The sequence below is a fragment of the Parus major genome, chromosome 3, assembly GCF_001522545.3.
Source record: "Parus major isolate Abel chromosome 3, Parus_major1.1, whole genome shotgun sequence".
Taxonomy (NCBI): domain Eukaryota; kingdom Metazoa; phylum Chordata; class Aves; order Passeriformes; family Paridae; genus Parus; species Parus major.
The window spans coordinates 69,048,479-69,068,374 of NC_031770.1; the positions used below are offsets into that span (position 1 = coordinate 69,048,479).

Here is a 19,896-nt window from a genome sequence, read left to right on the forward strand (position 1 = left end):
TTTTCCTTCTATTCTTGTATGGGGAAAAACCTCTTTATGCTTCAACTTCGTACATTAGAGGCCTCCTTCTACACCATCACTGCCCTTGGCTCCGGAGCCTCCACTGTTGCCCAGAGAGGTCGTGGAGTCTCCCTCATTGGAGATACTCAAGAACCATATGGATGCAAGCCTGTCCTGCTGAATGGATTCAGAAGGACCTGGATAGGCTGGAGAATTAGGCAGAGAGAAACCTAATGAGGTTCAACAAGGACAAGTGGAGGACACTGCACCTGGGAAGGAATAACCTCAAGTGCCAGTACAGGCTGAGGACTGATGTGCTAGAGGACAGCTCTGTGGAGAAGGTCTTGGGACTCTTGGTGGATGACAAGCTGACCAAGGCAGCAGCCTTGTGGCCAGGAGGGCCAATGGTACCCTGGGCTGCACTGGGAAGAATGTAGCCAACAGGTCAAGGGTGGTGATACTGCCTTTCTACTCATCTACTACCTTGTGAGGCCACATCAGGAGTTCTGAGTCCAGTTTTGGGTTTCTCAGTACCAGAGAGACAATGAGCTACTGAAGAGGGTCCAGCAGAAATGATGAGGGGTCTGGAGCATCTCTCTTATGAGAAGAGACTGAGGAAACCTCAGGGGCCTGTTTAGTCTGGAGAAGACTGAGAGTGGATATCATCAACGTATATACATCCTCTTGACAAAGTGGCATTTGTCAAGAGGATGGTGCCAGACTCTTTTTGGTGGTGCCAGTGACAGAATGAGAATGGCCACAAACTAAAACACAAGAAGTTCCACCTCAACATGAGGTAGAACTTTACATGGAGGGTCGCAGAGCACTGGAACAGGCTTCCCGGGAAAGTCGTGGATTCTCCCTCTCTGGAGACACCCCAAATCCACTTGGGGGAGGTTCCTGTGTCACCTGCTCTAGGTGCCATAACCTGCTCCTTGGCAGGGGAGTTTGGACGAGTTCCACGAATCTCTTCCAGCCTTAACGAATCTGTGATTCTGCGGCACATGCTCTGAGATAACCCTGCTTTAGCAGGGAAGTCAGACCAGATACCCAAAGGCGTCCCACTCTAGCCCGGCCCACGCTACGATTCCCTGGATCCCGGATCCCGGGATTTAGTTATTTCTGGCGGGTGGGGCTTTTGGCCGAGCCAATGGGCGGCCGGGCAGGTGGGCCCGTGATGCCTGACGGGCTATGGTAGCTTTGCAGTGACACGTCTCCTAGCGCGGCCTGGGAGGGAGGGAAGGGGCGGGCGGGCGGACGAGCCTGCGATCTCGCGGGATCCCGGAGAGGCGACACCGGGGGGCCGCCGGCGGCAACGGTGGCGGGGACGGGCGGCCTGCGTGGCCATGGCGGGGCAGCAGTTCCAGTATGACGACAGCGGCAACACGTTCTTCTACTTCCTCACCAGCTTCGTGGGGCTCATCGTCATCCCCGCCACCTACTACCTGTGGCCGCGGGACCAGCATGCCGGTGAGCGGCCCAACCCCGGGCACGGCCGGCTCCTGCGCCGCGGTACAGCGGGGCCGGGCCGGGCCGGGCCCGCCGCGGAGCCGCCGCGGTCGGGGCGCCCGTCCGGCCCTGCCTGCGCCCCCGGGGGCCGGCTGGAGGGGCGGCGGCCCCGCGCTGCGCTCGCCGGCGGCCATTAAGCGGTACCTGGGGCCGGCGGAGGGGTCCCGGGGCCGCCGCCCCCAGAGCGCGCCCGGCTCCGCGCCGCGGCTCCTGCAGAGTCATCGCTGCGCCGGGGTCCGGGGCTTTGTTTGGGGTTTGGGTTTGCCCTTGTCTTCCCGGAGTGTTTCAGGGTGGGTGACCTAAATTTTGGTCGTGGCGAAAGAACAAGCTATTGAGTTGGGGACAAAGACGAAAAGTTACCGGGCTCAGCTTCTATGTGCCGTAAGGTCGCAGCGAGTACGATTTGGGATTTATTTTTTTTTTCGCATTGCGAATCACAGTTAAATGTCCGAAGGGCTACATTTCTGTTTCACTCTTCGGGGTGATGCCTTGTATCCCTGAACAGTGCTATAAAGTTTCTTCGACTAGTTCAGAGTCTCATTTCAAAGTAAATTTCCGCTTTGTCTTTCCTACATCCATCTATTTTTGGAAGGAGAAAGCGTTTTGGTATACAGCTTGCAGAGGAACACGTTTTTAATAGCAGTTCTGAGATTAAAAAGGCCGTAGAAATTGTGTTTAAAGGCTGGGTGGTAAGTGCTGAGTAAAACAGGAATGCTTGATACAGATTCCCATTGCAGAAACCTGCTGTCCTCTTAAGAACACCTGGGCTTTGCAATCTGAGAAGAATCCCTTTTGTTCCTTGCATCTTTTTACATTCAGTATCTGGTGGTTACTTAGTGGCTTTGATGCCATTTTAAATGGCTTGCCAGGTTCTGCTTAACTTAGTTTTATATGAAAATGAAATCTTAATCCTGTACCTTCTAGCAAGGAGTAGGATAGAGCAAATGTTGTTTGGGTGCTAAATCACAGCTGTTCACAGTCTTGGTTGCTGCCAGACGTGCCTGTGGCTTCTGGAAGGACCCTGGCTGGAGAACCTCTTTGGAGGATTGGTGTCTGCCCTCCAGGTGCTTACTACCTGTTGTACAGCTGAGGAGTTAGTTCTCTCTGCGGAAAGGAAAGGCTTCCCTGCCTCCTCTTTCTTCATCTTGACTGTTGCAAGAGGGAGGCGTTACTGTTGTTGAAGATGTTTTGTAATCTTTGGGTTGTTCTTGAGGAGCGGGGGATCAGAGAAAGAATATTACTTCTGTAACCTTTTTCCAAACCTAAAAGATTTTTGTTATATTTTTGTTCTGGTAAAGGGTGGGAGGCAGTGGGGGAGAAAATCGCTTTTCCCCTTGAATAATACTGTACTTTCTCTGTAGTTCTTAGAAGCTGCTTCTCGGGAAAATGATTGTGACTTGCCTGAGCTGCCGTGTGGAATGATATGGCCAGCAGGGACACTCTGTGATGCTAACATCAGTTTCAGGGGGCTGACAGAAGCAGGAAAAGCTGTAGAAATGCTGTCAAACTTGAAAGCACTTCACTAGCCTTACATAGTTGATCCTCAACTATCCTTACAGAGTGACAGAAAGTTAAAACCAGACTTTGGAATATGGCTGTATGGATTTCACCCAGTTTCTGAAGAGGCATCCCATTAAATATATTACTAATTTCTTTCCATCTAGCCATCATTGTCCAGGATATGGAGGGCCTGCTGCATATTATTCTGCATTCAGTGCTAGATTCTTACAAAGCTGTGTCAAACCATACTTTCCAAAGCAAAAGGTAGATTTTGTCATATGCTGTTGGTGCAGAGAAATGAGTCAACTAAGTGAAAATCACCAATGGAAATGAAGGGAGATGGAAGAATGATTTCTGCCTCATAATTGTCTTAATGGGTTTTAAAATGTGAATGTAGTCCAGTTTTTAGCGTATGCATTAATGGCATGCCTGCAGTCTCTTGATTGAGTTCTGTTCTGTAGGCTCTGTTTAAACAAAGAGTTGAGGTGTCATGCAGATCATCATTTAGGACTAATGTTGATCTACTAACTAAGTTCTTATGAAGTAAATCTGCTAAGTAGTAGAATATTGTGATGTTCAAGTTGAGCATAAGTGTATGGCTCTTAGGCAAGTAATTTCCAGAAAAATCCTCTCAGAATTTTTCTCACAGCTTTTTGTGTGTATTCAACCATGCCTGTTCCAGCATATGAACAAGATTTCAGGAATAAATTAAAACCTTGTGATGATGAAAAATACTATTTGTTTGGCCACTGCTTCTTGTTTTCAGAGTAATTCACTAGTTTCAAAAAACAGGAAACCCACTTATTTCAGAAGCTAAGAGAAGGCCCGTGTCTTCAAAAGAGAAATCTTCCAACACTAATATCTCTTGCTTCCTTTGATGAGCAGAAATGCCTAGATGTTGATACGAGATACTATTTTAATGCTAGTTTAGAGTAGAGTTTCCACTACTGAGGCACAGTATTGGGCCAAAGAGAATAAGCTCCACCAAGACCTCTGTCCTCTGTGTGTAGGACCAAGTAACATTCTTGTTCTGGAATTGTGTTTTGCTCTACCTGTGCCAGAGAAGCCAGCCTTTGTTGCCCCAGTGGACTTGGTGAGGTGCAGTTGTACTGGCGAGCTGTTTCTGCTCCAGCTGCAGGAGTGAAGAAGACCAGATCTGGGGGGAGCTTTTGAAGCAAATCAGATGCTTGTCTTCCTCACTTCAAGACCCCTTTGCAATGCAAACCAGAGCATCCAAAAGACACAGAGCAGATTCCTTTTTTGGTAAAATGGGTTGGAAGAGGAGCTTTGGCCGCACTGTGTTGTAAGAGCAGACTAGAGCTAGTGTGACGCAAGGGTGAAATGCTCATTGCAGGAAGGTCATGCCATTGGTGCCTGCTGCTTCTGTCTACAAATGTGCTGCCATGGATTGCTGGCATGTGATACACTACAGAGTGACAGCAGAGGGAGAAGTACAGCAAAAATCTGGGAGTTGATGATGGCCTGTAATATTTTAGGATTTATTTTGTGCTGTACTTTTGTAGTAAATGCTCATAGAATAAATAAACCCCCCAAACTCGTTGTTTGTTTTTGCCACAGTGAAGACTGGAAAGTAAGACTGGATCTATATTGCTTTACTACTTCGAGGAAACTCAAAATGTGTTACTAGAGTCAGATTTGTAGTAGAATAGTTTTTTGGCAAGCCATTAGCATTTTGCTTTTAGTTCTTATAATAAACTTTTGGAAAGCCTTTTCAGTACTACTGTCTGGAAGAACAGCATGATGTAACTTATGTCTTGAAGTCCTGAGAAGAATTTGAGCTGCTTTTTTTCCCCTGGGTGTCTAAACCTGCTTTTTCCAGGCATTCTGAAAGAGTCCATATGAACTGTTGTTGCAGCCTGCAGTAGGGGTGGATGTTAGTATTTGGGAGGTTTTGCTGTGGTGTGCTAGACACTCTGTGAACTGTCCCATAATTTCATTACCTCAGCTTTGATAAACCAAACAAGTAGGTAATTGACTTTGTAAACTGGATTTGTCCAAATGACTTTACCTCCTTGGTGTTCACTCCTGAGCTAATAAGGCCTTTATAAAAGGTTAATTGTTCAGCTTTGTGTCTTGGACTGAAGTTTCATAATTGCATCAAGGTAGCTATGCTCTTAACAGAGTTAAGTCCTGTATTTGTCCCCATCCCTTGTGCCAAATACAGCACCAGTGTATGGGAGCGGAAGAAAGTAATTTTACATAAAATTAATTTTTTGCCTTTTTTTTTTTTTTTTTTTCTCCTGTCTTACTTTTAATGTGGGTTCTTTTCTGTGTAAGACTGTGGGTACCTGGGATGGTACAGGATGTGACTGAGGGAAAGAAGACTGATTCTTTCAGTGTTGATGATAGTGAATATGGCTTCAGGCTGTATGGTTTATCCTTGACTTGTTTCTTAACAACATATATGTTTCATTACTAAAAAAAGTCACACTTTTCTGGGTTACCTTTGTTTTGGGAAAATACTGGTATAAATTTAGCCTAATTGCTGTGAGTAAAACCATTGCAAGGACTGCTCTTAGAATAAAAATTGTGGTTGCTAAGAAGTTATTCTGGTGCAGATTCATTCTTAACTAAATGATATTTTCTGCAATGGGACTTTTCAAGTTGTTTTTCAAAAAGTTAATTGTGTGAGAGTTGAAGAATTTTTTTTTCCCACAGCAATTAGGAGGAGTGTCCATGAAAGTATCTTCCTGTTGTTGGTCTTGAAATTTCACTGTAAGCTTGTGTAGATTAAATGTCAGCATCTAGAAAGGAAACGGAGAGCAAGGGGTGAATTAATTTAGTTAGATAGTATGGCAGTTGTTGCACAATACTGATGTGTTTGCTGAACTTTGTGTACTTTTTGACTTACACCTGTGCTGCTGGACTGAGACACATAGTTATAAAGCTGTGCTGAAACAGGTGGTCATAGATTGTGATGTGGTTTGTAGTTAAGTACCTGTATCTGGAAGCTTGCTATTTCATATTTTTTAGTTTATTTAGGTCTACATTAAATAAATTATCCTGTTTTAGGGTATTGGAAATTCATAATTTGTTACAAAGCTGATGGAAAGAATAGAAGTATGTATCCTGAGGGTTTTATAGTAACTTGAACAACACAAGATGTTGAAAACATTTCAAAAACCCTGAAGAATAACAGCTTTGAATGCAAGGGTAACATTAATACAAGTTTGCAGTCCCTTCTCTGAGAGAAAAGAGGCTATAGGAGCTATTCTGTTTAAAATTTAGATCTTCCTTCAAGTTTAAGGACATAAAAACCTACTGTAGGGAAGGGAAAAAACCCAGATGAATGGCTGCATTTTTGTACCTAGAAAAAAGTATTGATATGAAATGGATAAAAGTTATTTAGTTTACTTGCATTATAATAGAAATCCATGCAAAGTCTATGGTGTTTCATTTTATTTTCAAAATTTATTTGGCTTTTGTTTGTGATTTTTGTTGTTATTGTTGCTGCTCCCCAGCCTGGCTGTACATTGTCCTGTTGCTCACTACTAATACTTTCCCTTTGCACCTCCCCTCTCAAACGTTTCTGTGTGAGATATAGGTAAAGTTTTCTTGAAGAACACTGGGCTAATACAAAGAAAAGCTTTTGAAAATCTAGTTAAAGGAGGCAATTTCTTGCTAATCTTTGAAGTTGCTGTGCCTGTAGGAAGTAGCATAGGCAGTTAGAGAACCCTAGTACTATTCTAGCCTTTTTTGTATGGATGCTGGGCAAAGTACAGAAATATTTAAAAAGCACAGCTTACTTGGTGACTGTTAAAAGGGAGAATATTATACCATGTTGATACTTAATATTATTTTGTTAATTTTTTAGTGTATTGCTATTTTGAAGCATTAGGGCTTTTTGTATACTTCTGTAGATGTTATTTTGCAATTACATTCAAAATCTTGATCAGAAGTCCTGAGAAAGTTGTTCTGTAAATGTTTGCTGTCTTGGGAGCCATACTTCTCAGTATATCTGCCCACTATACTGGATATCTCTGTGTAGTAGTGTCAATAATGAAGTTTCTCTGTAATTTTTGGTGTATTTTTCATCTGTGTGTGTTGAGGCTGACCTCATAGATTCTCATATTAATCCCCTGCTTTAAGATGCAGATTGGGGAACTGAAGCTGTGAAGTTTATCTGGATGACGACAAACAATGAGTGTGCAACTTGGATGTGACTCAGGCCAGTGTACAGAATGCAGGTAGCACTTTTCAGTTTTATCTGTAATGGAGTAATGAGCACTTGAATCTCACAGCAACTGGGGGAGAAGGAAGCGGCATTGCTGCTGCTCCTACTCCAGGTAAAATTTTTCTGTGACGCTGCTAATCCTCTGGTGTGAGATAAGATTGGTTGGAGTGAGTTAACTGTGATGCCTGTCCTTGCCCACAGCTCACTAAAATCTTGTTAACCTTACTCCAAAGTATTTCACAGGATTTTGGTATTTGGTAATGCAGGATAAAGTACAGGATGCTGGTAAAGGACAGGATAAAACCACAGGATGCCATGCTCATTGCTAATGTGGTGGATAAGCATGGGTGTGAAAACTTGATATCTGTGAATATAAGCATTTTGTGCCCATATGTGTGTGCTTATCCTTTCCTGTTAATATAACCTTTCATCATTATGTCAGGAAGTGGGAGGAGAGTCAGTGAGACTCAGTTGTGCATTTAAGGACAGTTATTACATACAAATTGAGGTTTTTGAGAGATTGAGTGTACCATGGTTGACTTAAAACATTTCAAGTTCAGAAGAATACAGTTTATTAGGTGACTGTTTAAAGGCAGAATATAATGTAATGGAGATACTTAACTTTGTTTGGTTTTTTTTAAAATTTTTTTTTACTATATTTCTCTTTTGAAGTGGTAGGCTTTTTTTTTGAGAAACATTTGAAAAAGGGGCAAACATCATGAGATGCCAGTAGTAAGGCCTAGCAATTATCTCTAAAAGTATTTTTCAAAACAAAGCCTTTGCACAGAGTTATCCAAACTACACTGTTATTTGGAAAAAAATGCCTGTCTTTTCATGGAATTTTAAAAAAGGTATTGTAATCTTACCACTACCACTATAGCTTCCTAGCAATAAAATAAAATTAATAGCCCTGTATTAGACATTAGTTAAGTAGCTTCAAGACTGTCCAGAATACAAAATACCAAAAAGCATTTTTGTGGCAAGTTAAAGATCAAGCCATTACAAGAACTTTATCTTTCATTACATAATTTTTTATGTATATTACATGTACATAAAAATAAAGTACTTTCTGTTTTAAAAAAAAAAATCATTCTGTGTTATGGAAACTTATGAAAACAGTGCACTGAAGGTTTTTATTACATGTCTTGTTCATATAACTGTTGCTGCAAGGTTATCTTGACTACTCACAAAGATGACACTAAACTACCAGGCTATGTATTAGAGAATTAGATTCAGTTACGGTTTCATGGGCAGCTAAACTGTTACTGGAGAAGGAGCAGGAATTTTGAGAGAGAAGCAAGGTAAATGACAAAGAATAGAATTGATAGTTTGGTGGTTTTTTTGGTTGGTTGGTTATAGTTTTTTTGTTTTTTTTTTAATTTGTGTTTCAAATTCATGCCTGTAAAGAAGGGTTCAGATCTGCAGCAATTTGGTCAAGTCTCTACTGGGGCTGATGCTGCATCCTTGACCCCTGTGGTACTGCTTTCTCCCATTGTAGGTTTTACAGGCCTTTCCCTCAGTTACTAGCCAGGACCTAACATGTATCTCCATTTCATGCTGAGCAGGATTGTGCTGGCTAGAAATATCAAGAGCAGGGTACAGGTGCAAGAGCAGAAACCACTAATTTCTTTACCTAATTTCTTTCCTGAGCAAAAGGATTAGTGTCTGCACCAGTTTTAAAATAAATATACAACTAAGAAAATTTAAGATGTGTTTTCAGATTTTCACCTAGTATTTCTCTTTTACAAGAAATTGCTTACAAGCATTTTAAATTCAGAAGATTCCTTTATTGTGGCTGGCTGGATGAACTGTTTAAAACGAGGATATTTGTAAGCATTATGGCTTCTACAAAGGCTTACCTTCCCAGTAAAATTTAAAACACTCTTTTTTCTTTAGAAACAAAAGAATGGACATGCTGAGTTAGATCAGTTGGGGTTTTTGAAGTTGTATTACAGAAATGAATGCCTTAAGGAAGTTGCACAATACTGATGTGTTTGCTGAACTTTGTGTACTTTTTGACTTACACCTGTGCTGCTGGACTGAGACACATAATTATAAAGCTGTGCTGAAACAGGTGGTCATAGATTGTGATGTGGTTTGTAGTTAAGTACCTGTATGGAAGCTTGCTATTTCATATTTTTTAGTTTATTTAGGTCTGCATTAAATAAATTATCCTGTTTTAGGGTATTGGAAATTCATAATTTGTTACAAAGCTGATGGAAAGAATAGAAGTATGTATCCTGAGGGTTTTATAGTAACTTGAACAAGACAAGCTGTTGAAAACATTTCAAAAACCCTGAAGAATAACAGCTTTGAATGCAAGGGTAACATTAATACAAGTTTGCAGTCCCTTCTCACTCTTAAGGAAGTGTAGTGGTTCCACATTGATTAGCATTTGGAGAAAAAAGTAAGAAACCACCCATGGAAGTGTTTTCTTTGAGAAAAGCTGCTGGGAACTTCCTCTGTGCCTAGGACAGGCCAATAGCTGGCTAGTTCTGAGAACTGAAAACATTTTACACATTAAAAAATTTGATCCACCTCTGTGAAATCCACATTTTAAAAACCACAAACTCGACAACTCTTTCTCTTTGCCTCCAGCCTTGAAAGGTAGCAGATCTCTGGTGGGACCAGCTCTGCTCCCCTTCGGCCTGTGCAAACCTGGGCTGGACCCCAGTGGCTCCCGGGCAGGGGATGGAGGCTGTGGGGCACTGGGCCATGGCTGCTGACATCTGGCCAACACTAAATACCCCCACCCTGGCCCACACAGATGGCTCCAGGCCAAATCAGGACTGCTTGCTCCTTCACCCCACCAGCGGCTGCCTGGACAGAGGGAGGGGCCCAACTCAGCCTGAAATCCAGCACAGTGACTGCTGTGGCCACTGGGCAAGATCTTGACCCTTTTCACTACCCAGATGAGGTCTGCAGACCTTGTTCCTCTCTCCAGGGAGAGAAGAAGACAGAGTGATGACACGTAGAAAGACAGCATGGAAACATAAAAAAGAAAAGATTTAAGCCTCATATGAAAGGAGAATGAAGAGATGTTGAATGGTGCTGAAATATTCTTTTGATAGGGCCATGGAAACGGACAATGATATAGTGAAATCTCTCCTTTAATTTATGAGAGAGTATGGGAGGATGAATGATTCAAACTGTAGATGTGAGCAGAGACATCCATTGATGAAGCCAAGCAGATGTTGGAGTAGCTGTGATCCCATGAGAAGCTTGAACAGAGAGAGATGAGTATTGATGAAGACCCTTTGCCTCCAGGGAGAGAAGAAGAAAACCTCTGTTCCCAGAGATGATCACAGAGACAGATGAAGAGAACCTTTGCCTTTGAACAACTCATCCTTCAAATAATACCTCGTGAGTTCATGGCTCATGGACACACCTCTAGGAGGGCTGTGAAAATGAGAAGAATTTCATTATGCAGAACTTTTTGCCTGGGTGACTGCTATTTGGGAAAATGAAAAGCCACAAGAGAACTGTTGTGGAGAAGTGTCCGTGGCATGAGAAGAGAAAATTCTTCTCCCTACAAGAACTGATGGAAGACTATTGTATAGTTGGTACTGCTTTACCATCCCAGGTTTTGTTTCTACATTGTCAGTTAAGAAAGGAAAAAGTTGGGCAGGAGGAGGAAAGGTGTTCTGGAAGTTTTATTCTAATGCTTCTTATAGTCCTGTTAATAAAGTTTCCATATACCTTTTAAGTTTTAAGCCTGTTTTGCCCTTCTCCTAATCCATATCTCACAGCAAGAAATGAGTAAGTGCACTGGTGATTTTATCCAGCGCTAAACCCACCACATTATTTGGTGCGCTGGCTGGGAAACGCAAACTGGTGAATCTAAACTATTACAGGAAGGAATAACAGGATAAGCATAAATTATGCTTCCTTCTCATATTGTCCATACTAACAGTGGTTTTGAGTTCAGTAACTTTTGGTATAGCATCTAGACTATCCTGTGTGAGGGAGGTCACTATATCTGCTGCCCACACTGCAGATAATCACCTTTGTTTTGCAGCTGCTTCTGATGTTACCTAATGTTGCCTTATTTGCTTCGCTGGAAGAAGCAGTAAATGTTCAGTCCTGGCTGTCACTCAGGTTTTTTACAGCCTTCCATTACCTCTCCTTGCACGTTGTGAAGATTTGTAGATTATATATTAGACACAAATCTCCTTATTCGCTTGATGGCCCCTTGTTCATCTTAATTGAGTGTTTTCTGGTTGCCCCTCTTTAAGAGGTGGGGACTAGGACTGTACATCATACTTGAGGTATGTGCAGCCTCAAGGTTGGATATTCCTCCAGTTTATTTGGTAGAGTGATAATCCCTTCATTTTCTCTTAGGAGTGCTCTAAACACATGCTTTGATTTTTATTAGCAGTAAGCATTCAGCTGAAGTTTACATAGAACAGTTTCCACAACACCAAGATTGCATTTCTGAGAGGTGATGGTCAGCCTTGAGCTCATCCTTGTATACATAGAATTAGGATAGCCCCCACTGCGCTTTACATTTTCATACTCTAAATTTCATGTGACATTCAGAAGAGCCTTTGCTTGATCTTTACAATTCTTCAGGATGCCCTTGTCCTTGTTACCCAGAATAAGTTAATATCATCCAGAAGCTTTATTTTACTGCTTGCCCTTTAGTCGGATTACTTATTAATGAATTATGTTGTAGTTCCTACACAGATTTCCTGCAGAGCTTCTGGTGATTTCTTTCTGCTGGGAGAACTGGCAGTTCACTGTCTTCTAGTCACATATTTATTTTTGCAATAGGTAAATGGTTGTCCTGAAAGATTTGTAAGAGGAACCTTTCAAAAGCTTTTTGGAAACCAGACTATCAGCAGGATCTGTTCCATATGTTTATTTCCTTGAGAGGACTTTACTAAAGACTCTACTGATGATAAACAGATGTATGGTTCTCATCCTTGTGTCTACTAATTCGGTGTTTTATTAATAAGAGTTTCTTCAGGGTGTACATCAGAACAATACTGACAACAAGCGTTTTTTAATGATTGGTGATATGCTAAGTGACTTTTGTTTACATTTGTTTTGGATTGAATGTGTTCTGCACCAAACTGATAAAATTAAGCTAGTAGTTAAGAGTATGTAATCTTGGAGCCCAGCATTGTTGTTGACTTCATCTAAAATTGTTAATCTTGACTCATGTGGGTGGTGTTCCATAGTAAAATGTCGAGTTTTCTGATTCCTCTCAGATTCTATTAAAGTTTTGTGATGCACATATAGGTCCAGCCCTACTATAAATTTGATAATTTAGTTGATAGAGCTTAAAAGTTATTATAGTTAATTCCACTGACAGTCAGTGCAAATGAGACAGTACGCTAATAGGAAGGACAAGGTTTGGAAATGGCTTGATTAGCAGTAGAGTAATGTGGAACTGTGCCCAGCTGACTGTAAACAGAAAGCTCCAGTAAGTAAACTCTGAAAATAAGTTAACTTTCAAGATACTGAATCATCTTATGTTGCTGTTGTTTTAAAGCTGTTAGTAACAAATGCTATCTTTTGGTCAGCAAATATGTGTGGAATTGTGGGAATGGTAAGTTAGGTTACTTTTTGTTCCTTTTAAGTTTTATCTAGTTGCTGCAAAATGTGCTCTGGAAAAAAGCAGCCTTGCTGTTAAGTCTTTTGCAGGTCTCTTTGTAGTTAATGAAGTGCTTGGGGTTTTAATACTTAACATGTTACACAAAACACATGATTTTTTTTTTGCTTATTTCTATGAATATTTACAAGAGAGAAAAATCTCTTTGAAAACAACTAGGGTGAGACTATTCAGCTATAAATGTTTTAGTTAAGAGGCTAACCTGGACACAACCTCTTTATAGATAAATAATGAGGATAATGAGAACAATTTTTAAAATGATAGACATTGAAGTTAGAAAGCATCTATCAGATGGGTTTAATTCTTCCCTGCTATGGTCCATTCAAAGTCCTGAAACAGGCTTTTCATTTTATTTTGTTTTTTTTTAATAAATAATCCTAGTGGGAGCAGTAGTGATTATTTGAAGGCTTTTGCATTTAAGCCACAGCATTTCAGAACACTTTAAAAGCAATTCAGTTTGCTTAATGGCTCTTAATTTGGGGTTTTACAGTAGAAATCAATCCTATTATAATAAAGTTGAAATTGCTCAGTACTTCAGAGGGGTTGCTGACTGAGTTTGCTGTGAGTTTCAATCCTGCCTCTTAGTTGCTGGCAAAGATGGGTTACTGTTTTTACAGCATAATTATAAGTGTTTGTCAGTGTCTTTTTTGAAAGTAAGTGTGTGGGGTTTTTTCCTAATCCTGTGACTTTTAAAATTATTCTCAGATAACATACTATATCCATGTGGAATCTTATTTTATAATAATTATCAAGGAAAAAGTCAATAGAGTTAAGCATAGATGGCCTATGCTTAACATACATAGCATATGTATGAAGCATATGCAGGGCAGCCTTTTCATACTTCACTTGTTATCCGAGAAATAGTTAAGTGCTTAAGAAAGTAAGTTTTTTCAGAGAGCCTCAATTCAATATATATACACACACATAACTGTTGAAAGTAAATAGGAGCCTACTTAAGTGTACAGTTTAGAGGACTAAAACTGTAGAACCCTGAACAAAATCCAGCAAACCCAGAAACTCCTGAGATTGTCTCGACTGAGCCTATTGCCCTCAGTTTTAACAGAACAGGTGTAATGTTTGGAGCCATATATTCCTGGGCTGTAACCTTAACTCATGACTTGCATGCTGTGTGTATTATTTGCACCTCTTGATGCTTTCACAGGTACAAGTTTTCCATTCATGTGTGGAGAGAAGATGGCACACTACAAATGAGTTTTGTGGAAGTCTGGTTTGAAGGTGATCATGGCATTTCCTAGGGATGCAGAACTGTGTTGCTCTGTGTTCCTTGCTGGAAGAAGGAATTTTCTTTCAAAACCATCCTTTGGATGAATAGACTGCAATGGGTGGGCAGAATATTTCATGTGCACCTCGTCCTGTTTCTTGTTCTGACAGAGTCCACTGGAGCTGTATTTTTGACTATGTGACTTTGCTTTTCCTAGCTTTTGTAGCCTGGAGGTAGAGCACAGAAGAGTATGACATATTTCTGCTCTTTCATGCAGTTTGAGGTAGAATAATGGAAAACTGGTGGCTTCCATGTATTCTGGGTATTAGAGTTTTGCTTGTTCTTTTTTTGCTGTTATAAAAATCTACTGATACTTTAAAATTTTTATACGCTTTAAATATAAATACTGATGCAATGGTGTTGCAATGCAACACCATATATATATGTATATAACACCATAATATATAAATAAATACTGATGCAATGCAGTTATTTGTGGTATTTTTTTTCCTAAAACTGACCTTTGTTTGTTGCAGCTGAAAAAAGATTCTGGAGATTAAAACTTGTCAGTGTAATTACAGCTGTACCTATTTTCGTTCTCTCTCTTATAGAATCGCCTGTTTCCAATAACAATAGATGTGCAATCTGCTCTTTTTTCTCAGAAGGATGAAAAATAAGTGTATAAGATGGGTGAACTTCAAAACCAAACTTAAGCCAGACATGGCTGAGTTGTAAACACAGGTTGAATGTAATTTCTGGAAATGGGAAATCCAACCTGTAATAAGCTTCTTTCTGTGTTTGTATGTCCTGTGTCCTCACCCATTGTGTGACTGGTAAATCAGAACAGAGATTGAGGCAGATATGAGAAATTTTTGCTCCATGAAGATGGTCAAACTGTAGCATAGGTTGTTCGGAGGCACAGTGAGCTCTCTCTGAAGCTACTCCAAAGGCCTACAGCCAGACCTTGAGCAGCTGCTCTTTTGACTCTCCTTTTAGCAGCAGGGTTGGATTAGGTGATCTCCTGAGGTCTTTTCCACCCTTACCAACCCGTTAAGTTGTTCTGATTTACCCAAGAGCTGCGTGGCCTGCGTTACCAACACAGAAAAAGCAGATGCCTCTGGCTTAAAGAACTGGATATTCAAGAGGTTCGCATAAGTTCTGATCAAGAAAAGTCGATTGTTTATTTAAACATTCTCTACTTGTACTTGTTTTGATGCCTGGAATACAAAAGTGCAATAGTCAACAAGGGAAGACCAACCTATGTCATCTACCTAAACTTCTATAAGGCCTCTGACAAAGTCATGAAAGGGATGGCGCTCAGGTTTTCTGTTGTATCAGTACTAGTTGTACTTCTTGAACTTGAAAAGTATATGAAGATGTCGTTATGGCTGGATATTCACATACATTTTTAAAGTTGCTATAATATGCACTTGTGAGAACCCTTGTGAGTGTGAATTGTATTGGGGAAAATCTGCTTGTGAATCTCAGGAACTCTGGATGCATTGAGAGCCATGTGGAGGGAAATAAAGCATGGGATGCTTCCCCAGATTATTTACAGGAATGAAGTGGCAGTCTACATCCTCATGTGGAGGGTTACTTTAACAGTTCTTTGATGCATGGGCTAGTGTTAGTGAGATTAACTCTAAAGCCCATGGATGCATTATACCTTTGCTTTCCAAGGCTCTTTAATGCCTATTCCTAAAACCATAGGAGAGATTCATGTTGTGAAGGATTTTGCCCATGGAAAGAGAGAGCAGGTTTTGACTGGAGGAAAAACATTTCCTCCCACCCCACACACTTGTCTCCCTCTAGTCCCATATCAAAGGATGTTGTCTGAAGTGCACTTACACTGTAATGGGAAGCCACAATTTGGACTGTGAAGAAGCAAGAGAACTCTACTTGTCTGCTTTTAAAACTCTGAACCTCTTTCCCTAGTGGAATATGGATTCCAGAGCAAAGAACCAGAGGAAGTACAATTCGTATTTCGCTGCAAAGTGTTACCTTGAGGGAGGTGTAAGGTGTGGATCACACTCCAGTGTGATCAGGGTCTGCAGGATATTGTAGAGCAGTGTGCCAGTTCTGTGGCATGGTAAATTCACTTGTGTAAAAAAGAAGCTCATTTTCTCAGACAAAGGGAAAGCAAAAAAGATCTGATTTATCCACAACTTGTTCATTAGTAATAAGTTGCTGCTTTTGTTAAGCGCCAGAATTATCTGGTATTTTGGCATTTGCAAGCCTTTTTTTTTTTATTTGTCTTTACTTTTTTTATAAATTTTTCTTCTTTTTATAATTTTTAATTTTTTTAAAAATTTTTCTCTCTCCTTTTTTCCTTTTTTCTTTTTCCTGGAACCATTGTCTTCCTAATATTATGAGTAATTTCTCTGGTGCAATTGCAGGCTTTGTCTGTAAATAAACAGGAAGCCTCTTTTTCCTGGATACAGTAGGTATGGTATTTTGCCAGTGGCTTTCTGCCTAAACTGGGAGTTACACTGTCTGTATTGCTCCTTTTTTTTTTTCCCCAAGTAGGTGCCTGTTTTTGAATTCCACTAATTAACATGTGTTAATGATTACCTATGATAGAGGAAGTGCCTCAGGATAGCTCCAAATAATTTGAGTACTTGGGACTTCAGCCTCAGTTTGGGTAGGATTTGATTCTTTCTTTATGTTCTGAACTTATAACTGTAAACAATCTTTTTAGTGCCCCGTTTCCTTCTGGAATTGAGACCATTGCCATCCCAAGATCAGAAAGAGATTAATAAGATGCTTTTGCTTTGATACTGTTTGATCAACTGTAATGAACTTTGATTCACAGTTGTTCAGATGCATGTGTAAAAAATGCAATGGCTACTTACTTAAGCATCATGCCTTAATTTGGTGCTTGGCTGAAGAGGCCCCTTTGTGCAGTTCTATTTGCCAACTATTCAAAGGGCTTAATTTTTGCTCATGCATCCTGACTCAGGTTGTTTTGTTTTTTTTCTTTTGATGCTATTGTAAGACCAGTCACAAAACATGTCTTCTGCAGCTGTTACTGGAAAGCTGTTCTAGATGCTCAGTTCAATGATAACTGTAAACCACATTCAGTGGATAATTTTTATTTGACTTTCTGCCAGCTCTTCAGTTTATCTTGCTCAACTGTGTTTAGTTTCTCTAAGGTTGTGTCCTCTAAGGCATTTTTGGAAGGTTTTTGGCATGGTAAGCTAGAAGATGCCGGCAATTCTTGCAGGGAGGATGCAGAGTGGGGAAAAGAGAGGGTCATCTGGTCCTTGGAGGGCTGGACAGTTGGCAGGTTTGAGAAATGGGGTATTGTGGCCTTTGAAATCAAGGCACTGCAGCTTGTTAAACCATCAAAGTCCTAGCAAAAACACTAAGAGGCTCAGGTGCTGATCTGGGTGTATGTGGTTGAACTGATAAAAAGTTGATTTCATCTTGATTGATTGAAAGTATTTTAAATAAGTGATTTGGGCTTAAGCACATGTGTCTTCTGTGAGTCTTCTGATATCTGATTTATTCAAGTATAATCAGTAACTTTTTCATAAAAGCATCACAGTATAGCACATAGTTATCCAGTGAACATTTAAAATGTTTGGAACCCTTTCTTCCCTGTTTCTGTTGCAAAGCTTTTTCATCCTCATGACTTGTAGTCTTTAAAGGCATAAAGTTTAGTTGGGTGTTTCTTTTAAAAAGGCCAATTCTTTGTTTAGTTCTGTCTCTTTAGTTTTGCTTTAAATTTGTAATTTAATTTTAAGTAACAATTAGCTTCTGGTTGTGGTGAATCCAGTTTTGACCCAAGAGAGATCTCCTACAATTGTTGTCTTAAAATAAAAAAAGCAAAGACAAAATGCCAAAATTAATTTACATTCTACTGGTAGGGAGTGAGTGTTGCATTTTCAATGTGTTTCATTGTCTGTGAAATTTTTCCTTCACAGTGCTTTCTAAAGCCTTACATGAGTAAAACTGAGTGGGGGATTACTTAACCAAATTTTAGTCCTATTATTTTTTGTTTAGAAAGTTTTGTGGTTTAGATACGTGAACAATCTTTGCAGATCCGGAGAGCTGCAAAATACTTGTGTGGTTTATCTCTTGAACAAAACAGTGAGAGAAGTTTGGAAACTTATTATGAAGCAGGCAAGAATTGAATGAGGTGCAGGGGATTCAATTATCCTTGATTATCTCTCTCTGGTTTTGGGGGTGACGGGACTACTAATATAATTGTCACAGGAATAGCATCAATCTGTTTAATGTCATATCAAGTTTTGGGGAAGCTATACTCTATAGAATTAGGTAGTTCAGAATAAGCTGATACAATTTTTTTCTGTACCTTGTCTTTACAAGCTTTAATAGTTGTCTGCTTTACTAGTTCCTGGGTGGCCACGTGTCATCTGTGTTCTCACTCTACTTTTGCCAAATCAGCCAGAGTTTGAAATACCATCTAGTGCTCACATCTAATCTGTTTTAAATCTGCACTCATGGTTGATATGGAACACAATGGTCATGTTTCTCCAGCCTCAAAGATTGGCGATTGCTAATTGAATTCTACATGTTTCATCTGAATTGTGTGCTTGCTTAGAAATTTGAGTAGATCAACACCATATCCCACCTTCCAACACCTTCAGATTAACTAAGCAGAGGTTGTCACTGTCTTCCACTATTGCCTTTTAGAAATCAGCCATATATAAATGTCTTTATGTGTCATAACTGCTGTTTTAATTAAGATGAATTCAGCGCCAGGCTGGATGGAGCTCTGAGCAACCTGGTCTAGTGGGTGGCATCCCTGCCCATGGTTGGGTGGTTGGGACTAGTTGATATTTAAGGTCCCTTCCAACCCAAACAATCCTGTGATTCTGTGAGGGCATCACCTGGTCAAAAGTGCTAAGTTGAGATTTAAGACTTAGGAGACTATGACTGACATGTGCTGTGGATCAAAGTTGTTAATATAATTCCTGTATTTATATAATTTATGATTGCCTTTTAAATTTTATTCACCAGCGATATCTAAGTGTATTGACCCTGGATGAATTTTCTTTTGTCTTGATTCTTTTTCCTTCAGTCTGAAAAGGGCCAAATGATCTTATTCTTTTGCAAGTAAGGTAATTACTGTGACATCCTAACTTCAAAGTGTTGCAGGTCAGACTGCATAGTTTATGGATAGACAAGTTACTTAAACAGGAGTTTAGTTATAACATATAATTTCAGTATGTGGAGAAATTCTGGACAAGTTATTTGCTTTCCACTGTACTTTTCGTAGTATAAAAGAATTCCTTGACCAAGGCTAAGTTGGTCCTGATTAGCTCTGCAATACAATTAAAACTCTCTTAACAGAGCTTCCATACTCATCATGGTGAGTTTGACAGTATAAGTGCAATTTCCGTCCAGCCCCCTCCTGTCCGAAGAGGACCATGGGAAGAAATCTTGTTGACTGTCTTAATGTGAAAACTCCCTTGCTGAAGGCATGTATTACTGAGCTGCATGGCTTACAAGTTGCTGTTACCTTAGTCTTCCTTCCTTTTAGCCTTCAGCAATAAAACTTAAATGAAGGCAGCTTATAAAAGCAGATATCACAAAGAGGAAGTAATTGTGTCATATTTTGAATTGAGGAAGGAGCTGTTACTCCTGCTGTACTCTTTATTTGTACATAAACACCAGTTTGCCTGTGGGTTGCATTCTGTTTGTTTGTTTGTTTTTCCTGCATGCAGTAGCTGACATACTGAAATGAGAAACTTTTGGAGTTTAGTGGCAGAAGCAAAGTTTACAGGTGTGCGTGAAGCAAAGGCTGGGTTCACATATGATGGTTACTATGTGGCATATAGAAAATAGAATGGATTCCTTTTAGGTAGAGGAAGTAATCTGACCAAC

General features: G+C 40.2%; 1 protein-coding gene across 1 annotated transcript in view; it reads left to right on the forward strand.

Moving 5' to 3' along the window:
* The first annotated feature begins 1,278 nt into the window (after positions 1–1,278).
* SEC63 (SEC63 homolog, protein translocation regulator) overlaps positions 1,279–19,896 on the forward strand; it is a 60,025-nt gene continuing 41,407 nt past the window's right edge. The window contains exon 1 of the mRNA XM_015622004.3: positions 1,279–1,470. Coding sequence (XP_015477490.1) covers positions 1,347–1,470 — 124 coding nt within the window. The 5' untranslated portion in view covers positions 1,279–1,346. The remainder of the gene's footprint in view (positions 1,471–19,896) is intronic.